The 12,382-nt window shown below is 40.2% G+C and overlaps 1 protein-coding gene across 4 annotated transcripts in view; it reads right to left on the bottom strand.

The window, feature by feature from the left end:
- Positions 1–33: 33 nt before the first annotated feature.
- Positions 34–12,382, bottom strand: part of LOC133560356 (GRB10-interacting GYF protein 1-like) — a 28,275-nt gene continuing 15,926 nt past the window's right edge. For 3 of the 4 annotated variants that reach the window (XM_061912808.1, XM_061912810.1, XM_061912809.1), the window contains 14 exons: positions 12,205–12,373; positions 11,815–12,110; positions 11,549–11,649; positions 9,238–9,338; positions 9,059–9,132; positions 8,818–8,955; positions 8,541–8,720; positions 8,266–8,474; positions 6,954–7,111; positions 6,719–6,882; positions 6,586–6,630; positions 6,357–6,501; positions 1,457–4,300; positions 34–1,388 (listed from right to left, as the gene is read on the bottom strand). In XM_061912808.1, the coding sequence (XP_061768792.1) occupies positions 4,233–4,300; positions 6,357–6,501; positions 6,586–6,630; positions 6,719–6,882; positions 6,954–7,111; positions 8,266–8,474; positions 8,541–8,720; positions 8,818–8,955; positions 9,059–9,132; positions 9,238–9,338; positions 11,549–11,649; positions 11,815–12,110; positions 12,205–12,373 (1,848 nt within the window). In that variant the 3' untranslated portion in view covers positions 34–1,388; positions 1,457–4,232. The remainder of the gene's footprint in view (positions 1,389–1,456; positions 4,301–6,356; positions 6,502–6,585; positions 6,631–6,718; positions 6,883–6,953; positions 7,112–8,265; positions 8,475–8,540; positions 8,721–8,817; positions 8,956–9,058; positions 9,133–9,237; positions 9,339–11,548; positions 11,650–11,814; positions 12,111–12,204; positions 12,374–12,382) is intronic. The other variant, XM_061912811.1, reaches the window with a different exon arrangement.

The raw sequence follows: 12,382 nt of genomic DNA, 5'->3' as shown, positions 1-12,382 counted from the left end.
GACGTGATTTCAGTCAAGTACAACGAAAAGGACTGTTGCTGTTAATATTTATTTTTTTCTTCAGACAAAAAAAATATGTACATATCTTTCGGTTGCTTTCTTCAGTTCGGCTTGTACAGTTACATTTTTCTAAAAAATGAAAATAAATCGAAGACTAAAGCGAAAGGAACCGAGCTGACCCTTTATATGCGTCATTTTACTTCTCGGGGAAGTCAATAAATTAGATTTTGTTCAATTAGGATTATTTGGAACAGTGTTTTTATTGAGGCTACAGAAAACCGAATCAAATTTGAAGCGGTCACATTTCTTTGTTTTAAGTTTATTTGAAATGCAGCAAATGAATTTCCAAATGTGTATTTATTTAATCAGACACAAACTTAAGCTACACGGCAGATGTAATAGCATTTCGCAGCACTGTTTTCAGTAAAAACACCATGTGGATGATTGATGAAAACCAAATATCCAATTCAGGCATCAAATTCTGGGGAACTGTCAGAATGTTCATTGATATTCGGGAATTATCTCGTTTGCTTCAAGGTTTAACATTTTGCGTTGCGCGGAAACAAAAGTGTGCTATTGGGCCTTTTCAGCTCAGCTCCAAACAGGACAGACTCCAGTCCTAATTCAGTCTGCAATTATCGCTACAAACCCACTCTTCAATAAAAGAAAACCAAAACCAAAGAAACAAGAAACACCAACCAGCAGCCAAACAAAGGGAGATATATACATATATCAAGGTCAAGAAAAGCTTGTCGTTCTGTTCTGAAAAAAACCGCACAAATGCGATTTTGTTGTCATATCTCAGACAAAGTGGTGTCCGACTTTAGCACATCATTCCATTTTATCCGTTCGCCGTTCAGGACCCAACTGTACAGTTTTAAGGCATGTTGAACTGGAGGATTAAAGCAAAACGGACTCGAAGGAGGTAACTTCAAAAACATAAAAAGGTATCCATTATTTACAAAGCCTTGCATTAATTGAGATGCAGTGTGTGACCCAGTGACATGTAGTGTTTCTTCAACCCCTTTGGAATCTATGTGACATGTAGCTAAGTGTGTGTGTATGAACAAGTGTCAAAGTTTTTGTACAAGTCTTTAGTCCATCCAAATCCACGGCTTCATGGTGGCTTCTCGTCCACTAGAACCCAACCCAGCTGTCCTTGCTGTCCAGACTGGCTCCATTGGGTTAAGACCTCATCAGGACCATCCAGGCCGAGGTGGGTGACAACATCGCGTCGCAGGTCAAATCTTGATGGACTTCACGCTCCCGCAGCTTCTGAAGTCGGCGTGGCAGAGGTCGGATCCTGTCCGGAGGACGCTGAGGGATTGTTGTCCGTTTGGCCGTGGGTTAGATCCTCTTTGCAGAGGGCAGCAAGCACGGCCAAGCTCCTGGGAGAAGAAGAAGACATGAGTACATTGTGCGAACAGTCTTATTAGATCGAGCATGTACACCTTACCAGAACCTAAGATTCGTCTTTGCGTTGTCATTCTCAAGGCAGCTGAGCAGACACCGCCTCAAAACACTAAACAAAAAAAATTCACTGCCCTTGAAAACTATCTTATGGCCACAAAAATGTCCATTTTGCCAATAGTCCTGAAACTGCTTGGTTCCGTTCTTTTCTTTCCCATCCGCTCAAGTCTCAGTGAAATTATTTTTTTCTTTTCCAAATGTTTTTCTCCAAAACATTCACGCGACATGAGTTTTCCTTCATTTGTTTGCATGTTTTCTCTCCGTCAACTACGATGAGTGATATAAAAATATGCTTATGTACAGGGGACTCCAGTCTTTCGGTTCATTTTGGAAATATATTTCCTCCTGTTGTGCCCCCCACCCAAAAAAATGGTACCTCACAGCTTGAATTGAACAAAAGTGCATAGGTGAGTTGGTGAGGGCAGGGTGAGTGCTGGTAAGGACTGAGCCCAAGACTCCTATCGCCTCTCAATACCTCCTCCAACTGGTGTCGACTTGCACTCTATTCCACGAGCAACCCCCCCACCCCTAAAAAAAACTAAAACAATGAAGATTAATCCTGGGATTTCCCCACTGTGCTCCCCATTTCAGGATCCACGGCAGTCCCAAAAAAACTCCAGTTAGGAGGATTTGTGTCCAACAGCACTCATTGTCCGTATGGCAGAAGCGCACTTGCAAACCTCACCCACTTAACATGGGAAACAATATGAAAAAACATGATCCAAAAAAAATGAAGTAAAAATGCACCCACAGATATCCATGTGGTTTGTAAACAACCAAAGATCCATTATGGAATAGAAATAGTCCTTTCTTTTAATTCTTAGTCACCATTTGTGGACCAGGATTGTAGAGGCAGTGTGTTCAACTGTATCTATCCCCAGTTCTCCCCCCTTTTCCATAGTCTACTAAAAATAGAAAAAACATCTTTGAAGCTTTTTTGTATCTTGTTTCCATTTTTGAAATCTTCTGGAGGAAAAAAATATCAGCACGGGTTTCTTGTCATTTTTTGGAATACATTCAATATTTTCTTAATAAAGAAATAATACACACTTCACATGGCGAGAATGAAATAAAACAAAACAAAAAATAAGAAAAAAAAAAATAGCAGCCCCAAGTGCTCATTATCTTAGTCCAAATACTTTTTAAACTTTGTATATAATGTATATGTTCATTTATATATTTCTCATAAAAAAGAAAACTCGTCATTATCAAATTGCAACAACAAACAAGTAACACAATGCTAACATAACATGCACCGTGGTGTGCACCTGCACATTAAGATGCTGTATCATTTTTTTTCCTCAAGCGTCAGAAACTCGACACCTTTCATTCACAAGTTCGAGGGCTGACAAAAGGCAACGTGATCACACCGCAGGAGTAGTAACGCACTAACCTTTGGATGGATCACCCCTCGACTGAACTAGAAACATTTACGATATAGATTTATGTATAAAAAAACAAAAAACATACACGCTTGACATACACTGTGCTGAGCACTGACATGCCACACTCACTCTCAAAAAAGAGCTAATGTCTCAATGGCCACGCACCCGATCCAAGTTATAGGCACAAATGTGCATTCATACACAAAAAAAGCACATATATTCAAAATGAGTACCTGTAGTTTTGCCTCATTTCTATCAACAGTAAATGAACACACACAAAAAACGCAAACATTGTCTCCTGTGATTCGCCTCACATTGGAACGCAACTGAGGGATAAACAAGCGGCGAGCGTCGTGTGAGGAGCGCAAAGCTGACATTTTACAAGTGTATGCGTTTCATTATCGCCAAAATGGGGTTAAGAGAAAGGGTGAGAGAAAGGATGTGTTGTGCAATTGCCCTTTCTCTCTCTAACTCCACATGTAGCACACACACACACGAACATGGAAGTACAAAATAAAACGTTTTAAAAAGTCAAATGGCCTCGTGTGTCACACACATATTGGTAGCAACTAAAAAAAAAAAAAAAAGACATTGTGCAGACTGGTATATTACTGACAAGAACCAATCATCACAAGTCAGTCATTCACACACACATTCACAAAAATAGTCATTTCTACGACTAACCCCTTTTTTTTTTATCTTTTAATATTTTTTTAGGCAAGTGCAAGTCTTCAAGTTTTTTGTGATCCGTTTTTCAATAGCTTTACTTTTTTATATAAACGTAAAAAAATGCGAAACAAGAGAAATATCAACAGTGTTTGTCTTTCAAGAGAAAGGATTTGCGCTCAACATAAAGGTCCCGACTTTGAAAAGCTCACTCGACACTTCCCCTTTCCTACACTTCCAGTTGCGACGCACATCGACTGTGTTCACACATACCGCGTGTGCGCACTGATTCTGGGCACGCGCGCGCACAAACACACAGACACACGCACACATACACAAAAAAAAAAATTCAAATCCCATCTCATTAAAGTGCATTAGTTCATTATAAGGTGCTTAAAATGTTGAGTGCCAGAGGATACCCATCTTTCTTTGAACCCTCCCCATTTTGCACCAGCTCAAGTGATCAACTGGTGCAGCAGGAAGCCTAACTATATCAAAACCACGAGAAAAGTAGGCCTCGGAGGCGGGGGGCGCCACCCCGAACGGGCACCCGCAACCGACCGATCACACCACACCTCTAAGGCTTGCTCCCTTCCCAAAATCCCTACCCCTGTCCCCACCCCCAGGTTCCCCCAGCAGTGCACATTCGTCATTTTGTCTGATTAAAAGACAGAAGGCCTCAGGTAGCTATTGCTGCTGCGCTGCGTCACATCAGTAATCCTCCACCATCTCCATCTCATTCAGGCTCAGACACTCGGCCGTATTGTGGAATGAGTAGTCTGCAGGCGGGAGAAGGCACAGGGAAGGAAGGGTCGCATCAGAGACAGTGTTAATTTTGACACAATTTTTTATTTTTGTTCGTTTTATGTCATCTCAGGGCATTTCAGCGATCGCAACTAGGCTGTTGGGTTTGTCTTACAAGACGAAAGTTTCGCCTCTCATCCGAGTCAGCATCAACAGTTCATGCTCATTGTCTTAGATTTGTCCGATCTAGTCGGGAGACTTATGACTGATAAAGCCTGCTTGGATGAGAGGCAAAACGTCTTCAAAGACAAACCTAACAGTCCAGTTGTGATTGATTGAATGTCCTGAGATTACAATGACCTGGATCAATGAGAACATTCACAGAGAGTTTCAGTCAGTCTTTTGACAAAAATATATTTTAGTTTTAGTCAAATTTTAGTAATCTAAATCCATTTAAACGAAACTACATCATCTTTAAGCAGTTAATATAACAATATATCTAGTGCAGTGGTTCTCAAATGGGGGTAGGCGTACCCCTGGGGGTACTTGAAGGTATGCCGAGGGGTACGTGAGATTTAAAAAAAAAATTCTAAAAAACAAAAAAAACAATTCAAAAATCCTTTATAAATATATTTATTGAATAATACTTTAACAAAATATGAATGTAAGTGTGAAAAGAAATGCAACAATGCAATATTCAGTGTTGACAGCTAGATTTTTTGTGGACATGTTCCATAAATATTGATGTTAAAGATTCATTTTTTTGTGAAGAAATGTTTAGAATTGAGTTCATGAATCCAGATGGATCTCTATAACAATCCCCAAAGAGGGCACTTTAAGTTGATGATTAATTCTGTGTGTAGAAATCTTTATTTATAATTGAATCACTTGTTTATTTTTCAACAAGTTTTTTGTTATTTTTATATCTTTTTTCCAAATAGTTCAAGAAAGACCACTACAAATTATCAAAATGTTTCACTGTTATACAATTTAATAAATCAGTAACTGATGACATAGTGCTGTATTTTACTTATTTATCTCTTTTTTTTCAACCAAAAATGCTTTGCTCTGATTAGGGGGTACTTGAATTAAAAAAACGTTCACAGGGGGTACATCACTGAAAAAAGGTTGAGAACCACTGATCTAGTGGACTAAAATATAAAATATACAGCCTCTGAAAAGCACCTGTATTTACACTACTTAAAAATAATTTGTTTAACACAAAAGTAGCTAAATCTTATGGTCACGAATTATGTATTAAGTAATTTTTTAGCTTCACAGGTTGTCAATAAATACATTTCAGGCATTTTTCTATTTGTTATATGCTACGTCCCTGACAAAAAAGTATGTATATGTGTTGTGAAAAAGAGTAATGATACATGCCTTCATCAATAACTTGTTTATTAGCGTGGGAGACCCAACGGAGCAAACACACATTGACTTGCCTGCTGATGGCATCATATAGCATTAACAATAAAATGTGTCCCTTTCACTTTCTCGTAGGTGTAAACATATTACGATGTGGAACATGTTAAATCCACACATTTTTGTTTTGACGGTGAGAAGTAAAACTTCTTCATCTCAAAAGGAAAACATCTGATTGGCTCGCCTTTGTAACGCACTCCTCCCCTCTTTCATGTGTGTTTTTAAAGAGCTGTGATTGGATATATTCATAACTTGTCCCACCTAACTGCAATACCAAATATGATTGGATTTCGTTTCTGTCAACAAAAATCTCAGTTCATTTCGTAATGTTTTAGTCAATGCATTTTGTTTTGATTTATTATCGTCTTATTTTTGTCAAAGGGGAATAGGTTTTTTTGATTGATTAATTGATACTTTTATTAGTATATTGCACAGTTCAGAACATATTCCGTACAATTGACCACTAAATGGTAACACCCGAATAAGTTTTTCAACTTGTTTAAGTCGGGGACCACGTTAATCAATTCATGGTAAACTGGTTGTAACTAAGACAAAAATTATAAGTCCACGAAATTAAAACTGATCAGAGAGCAGAGCTAGTGGGGAAGAGAAATACTGGATTATAAAGGAACAAACTAGGAAGGGAAGGAAAGGGAAATAACATACCTAAGATGCTGGGATCAGGGTGCAGCATCATGGGCTGTTTTTTTTTCATCTTCCCTCCTTGGTTGTCATAGAGACCACCCTTGCCCATGTGATTGGCCTGGAACATAGACTGCAGGGCGCTTGGGTTCATACCTCGCATCGAGTCCTGTGGAAAAAAAGGTCCAGGCGTGCTATCAAGACATATGCACTCCCAATTGCAACTGGTTTGCGCAAGAGCGTCCATTTATACCTGCAGAGGGAAGTTCATGTTCAGGCCAGCTACTTCCTTTGATAGCTGGGAGAATCAAGAATAGGAGAGTTTCATATGTCACCAATATGACCGCAGAAATATTCTGTTCTTTTTTTCTCGAGTCCAAGCTTACCTGCTGTTGCTGTCTCTGTTGGTTGGCTTTCTGTTTGGCACGTCGCTCCAGGAACTGTTTGGCGAACTCTTTGGCTTCCACTGTGTCCCCCAGGTAGGACCGGATGAAGTCCAACACTGCATAGGGAGACTCCACCTCTTTCAGGTAGGTCACAATCGTAGAAACTATGACCACAAAACCAAACCGTTAAAATCAAAGTCGGCGTCATTCACATTAATAAAGTCTTAAATTTTACCATCCAGAGGAGAAGACGAGTTGTTGGCAGAGGCGTTGAGGGCGTGCAGCATCTGCTCACACCAAGTAGTGAAGCCATCCTGAGGCTTCATGCCCTGCAAGAGCTTCAGCAGCTTGTCCTCCTCGTCTGTCCGCTTACGACGCATCAAGTACTGGTCGCTGTAGACGGCCATGTGTATGTGAGCAGCAGGAATGAGCAAGATAGACTAAAATCTATATTGCAATTAACAGTGCTGTCTCCTGCGATAAAAATATACTTGTACATCACAAAATATTATAGTATTATTGATAATAGAACTATTTCAAAAGGGTTTACAAAACATTCTAGTGCGTAAATAACTGTAAATAATAGTCAGCTTACAATGAAGCCAATGTATAGGTCCTATATTCCACCCATAAAACGTAATAAATAAACATCCAAAAACCACCAACAATACTCCATTTACAATTTATGTATGCGCCACATACAATATGCTTAAAACGATCAAAATCCGTAAAAGTTTACTACATTACAGATACACTTACATCATGTATATAAAACCTTAATGGAGGTGTTTAGATGTTTTTAAAGGCTTTGTAGGTGAAATTGCACAGCTACCATAAGCTCCATTGTAAACAGACTTTTGATGGCATATTTAATATATAGACTGCCAAAAACATAACACTCATTGTCATGTCTCTCATGGTCATTGTGAACGACAGGCAAAATTCCAAAAAACTGCAGTTCCCCTTGAAGTCTTCCGGTGACCGGTGACTTATTTCCTGAGTTTGTGAACAATAAAAACAACAAAATATTAGTTTCATGATAAAAATATCAATCTAACCACTGCAGTATCAACCATATAATGATATTTTACTTCATATCCATACTGTGCAAATTTGTATCAATCCTTCCAACTTTGTTTACATAGAAGAGCTTTAGCTTGCATTTAGCTTATCTTACGGTGCGCAGTGTAGCATCTTTTGCAATCCCTCTGCCTCCAGGGATGATGCTTGTTAGAAACGCAGGTTACTTGCCGCCATGGAAACAATGATTCCTGACTAAGAAGTGGCTATGCACTGTGAAGCGACCTTAGCAGCTAATAAAATGCTACATTGCCTTCAGTACGCGTTCGTTCACTTGACGCTGTCAAATTTGCAAGACACAGCTAAAATGTGTCAACCACATACATTATCACGATATAACGATAGTGTTAAAAGCACAATAAAGTCAGCCAAACTTATATCGCATATATCATCTATATTGCGCAGCCCTAGTTAGGAGTTGTGCTAATTTAATGTTAAAATCAGGCTGGTTTGCTTTTGTAACATACCTGAGTGATGGGCTGCTGCGGCTGTTCTTCAAGCCCAGGTTGTTGTTACCGTTGCCACGGTGACTGGCCTGGTTCTTCACAGCCTCCTCCCACATGCCCATGCCACCACTGCCACTTTTTCCCTCCATACCTCCAGGCCCGCCCCAAATACCAATGCCATCCGCCCACTGGCTTCCCAGGGATGAACTCCCCATCGACAGACAGGAGTGCTGCAAAACAAATGCAACAAAGCTTCACTATTTAAGTTCAACTACTGGTGCGGTTTAGAGACTTACCCGGTCCCTCTGTTGGGCTCGTTGTTGTTGCATCTCGAGCAAAGTCAGACTTTGGGATTTCCCTGTTTTGGGCAGTCCGGAGGAGGAAGCCCCACTCCAGCTCGAGCTGCCTGCCCCAAGGCCCTGCTGCTGGGGGCTCTGCTGAAGCAGCTTCATGATCAGCTCCTGCTGCTGACGACACTACAGAGGGACACGCAAAATACGTTACAGTTGCAAAGCTGATGGAAAACAGATAGGAAGAATGCAAGCTATGGTGAAAGGCCAATCTTTTTTTTACCTGCTTGCGTCGGAAGAGCTCCTCATCCTCCCTTCTCTTTTGTTCCTCCTGCTGCCTCCTCTTCTCCTCCCTCCTCTTACGCTGTTCTTCTTCCTCACGCTTCGCCCTGAGTTCAGCTTCTCGCCTCTCCTGCTGCAGCTAAAGAGAACACATTAAAATGACAGCCAGCAGTGCATAGATCCATTTAACAGTGTAAATGTTGCAAACTAATATAGGGGTGTAAGGGTTGCCCTGAACAAACCTTTTGAAGCTGTTCCAGAGTTGGACCCTGAGTTGAAGAATTCATTGTTATGTCCCAAAGACTGGCTTCACTGCCTACATGCAAGTCAAAAGAAGGACATTGTTAACATTAACACGGCATTATCCCCAATTAGGAATTTGCACTGCTTTTTTTCTCTCAGATGGCAGCTGAAAACACACCTGACGGCTGTGAAGCTGAGGTATGCATGTCCCACATGGGCCCTGTATCTGGCACTGACATCGACCTGTTCATCGAAGGTATCATTCCCTGCTCACTGCACCTAAAATACAAAAAATAAAGGCGGACTGTAACAAGAAATATTCAAACCCACCTCGACATCACATACCTTTAGTGTCAAGTAGGGTTGTGCCGGTAGATTGACCAAGAGTTAGTATCGACCAATTTTTGTGAATAAGTATGTGACCGTCATTGTCGGTTGTATAATAAAGGGGAACGGCACTTTTTTTTTTATTGTTCACAATCGTTATGAGAGACAATAAGTCTTTTTTTATAGGATTATAAAGATGATAAAAAACGCTTGCAAGATGCTAATAGGAGTCACCATTGAAGCCTTCAAAACCCTCCAACGTTTTACATACAAGCTGCAAGTAGAAGTACAAACAAAAAAAAAATATATATATATATATACACACACACACACACACACACAAATACAGTGTTGGCGCTAGGAATTTTCAAAAATGGGGTCCCGGGGACCCCATCAAGTCATAAAAATGGGGTCCCACTTTTTTGTAACCGTTTTGAAAACTAATGATAAATGTATGCATTATCCTGTTATATCACACATTCGGTATTGTGTTTTAAATACATATGTAAATGTATTTAGTTATAAATATTCATTCACTTTCTTGTTTCCTTCATTGATCTAAACTTTATACCGCTGCCAATATAATTTTCCATATTTTTATTTTATAAGTTGTAGGTGTATTTATTTCAGTATAAAAGTATGAAAAGTTTTTTGCTTCGGTCATGAAATTTTGATAATACATTATTTATATAATGCTTAAATCTCTAGAGTCTACATCAACTTCAGATCTATCCGTCAAATTTAAGTTTTTATATTTTTGTTGTTTTTTTGTTTTTCTGCTCTCTTTGTCAAAGAAACATCTGTTTTTTATGGCAAACACACTAAATATGCAAAATCATCCAGAAAAAATATTTTTCAAAGTGGAGATAGGCGCCAGCGCCCCCCGCGACCCCGAAAGGGAATAAGCGGTAGAAAATGGATGGATGGATGGAGTATTTGATGTGAAGTAATCGGAGCCTTGGACAGGTCAATAATTCATAAAAACACTGATTTTGATTCAATATTATGTTTTGAGCAATGAAAATTTTAAGAAAAAAAAAAGTGTTGTTTTATTAGTCAACATTGCAACTTTTTCTAAATTACATTTCACCTGTAAGCTTTTTTTATTCCAATTTTGTTAATTTAATAGTTTTTAGAATGTGCCGTGGGCAGGCACCATGCTGTGTGAAAAGCAATACACAACAAAGCAACATCCTTGTTGATATTAACCGTGAGCTGCAGTCAAAAGGGATCTCCACTGTCTGGATTTCTCTTCCTGCCGTGGACCAAAATGCCTCAAGAGCAAGGTGGTGGATGGGATATCGCGCTCCTACACCACCTTAACCCTCACGCGATTGGGCTTTTCCTCTCCTTTTCTAGCTTTCCTATCTATCTCTCTCCTCAAAGTGCAGCGCAAATGGGCAACAGCGAAGAGAACAGAAGCAGGTGAGGCCTGGGAACTCCTAGCTTGGAAGCTCGTAGCTTTGGACACACACGTTGGCGGCAAACGCAAGAAGGTCTCTCTGCTGACGAACATGGTGGCAAAGTTCACAGTCAGTCAGTAAACTAAACATAAGAGTGGGGTGGATCAATCCTTCAAATCGGTGATGTCGATACCGAGGGTAATATCAGTATATGATCGATACTAGAGTGATTAGATCGATATTTATATTTTCATAAAATTATAATTTTGTAGGTTTTTGTTCATGTTTAAAAACTCAGGTAGAAATTCCCTGGACACAGGAGGACTTTGAGGGCAAAAACGAAAACAATTAAATGAGTAGCAGATGGTATTTTCTAGCTTTTGTTTAGTGTATTATTGACTTTGTTTTGCTCAAACAATATAAATTTTATGTAATAAAAACAAATAAGGAACTAGTTCAAATATCGTGTTTATATTGTTAAACAGTCAATAGAACATTTAACATAAATACATTTAACAATTTACAGTTAATATCAATAAATCAATGAATGTTTATTTATATAGCCCTAAATCACAAGTGTCTCAAAGAGCTGCACAAACCACAACGACATCCTCGGTATTCCTCGGCTTCGGTAATACATATGATCGGTATTGGTACCGGTTGATCTCATTAATGGATGATCGAAATCGGCAGCATAAAACGCCAATTGGAACATCTATAGTGTCAAGTGCAAACAATCAAAATGCAGTTTGGGCTCACCTGTTAATGAGCTGGTATAACTGCTGTTGTTGGAGCTGCTGATAAAGAGCAGCCGCTGCCAGCTCCTGCTGTTTTTTCAGCCTATCCTGATCCAGGTTCCCCTGAGAGGAGGACGACAGTTTACTGTGAGTAGATTGTCTAATTATTTATGGACACACCGATGCAAGTGTTTTTATACATTAAGAGAAATACTGTACTTAAACATGCTTATAACATGTTTTACTTTTTAACTTTACTTGTAATCCTGCTGTATGAAAATCGATTACCGTGCCCTGTCTATCCATCTTCCCTCCCTTCTGCATCCACCCCTTCCCATCGTCTATGTTGGCTGAGCTCTGACTCACAGTCCCGGCGGACGCCCGGGTGGGCTGCGAGCGCTGCGTTGGCTGTCTCACCAGCAGCGGCGGAGGGGAGGGACCCGGGGCGAAGGGCACACGGCCCCACATCTTAATGACATCGCCCAAGGGTTGGAAGCCCTCGTCACAGCCCCGCTTCACCAAAAGCGTCATGGTGAAGTAGCCAGCTTGGAACCACTCACACATCTCCACAGTGGTAAAAGGACCTGTGGTGGTATGAAGACAATAGATGTTAATTTCTATTTCATTACTACTTTTGAACCAGGATAAACGTGCACATGGCCATGTCCAAAGGTTTACCCTGGATCTCTCCTTGTGGGTCTTTGTAGAACCACTTCATGGCAGCCTCGTGCGACAAGGGTAGAGCCGCTGCAGTGTTTCTACTCTCCTGTTGCTGCTGCAGAGCCTGTGTGAAACACTCTTCCTCTAGGGAAGTGTCCTGCAGCGATGCCACCATCTTTTCTGCCTCCTACAAACA

Source organism: Nerophis ophidion, linkage group LG10, assembly GCF_033978795.1.
Source record: "Nerophis ophidion isolate RoL-2023_Sa linkage group LG10, RoL_Noph_v1.0, whole genome shotgun sequence".
NCBI classification, from domain to species: domain Eukaryota; kingdom Metazoa; phylum Chordata; class Actinopteri; order Syngnathiformes; family Syngnathidae; genus Nerophis; species Nerophis ophidion.
This window is presented reverse-complemented; position numbering and strand designations above follow the sequence as displayed.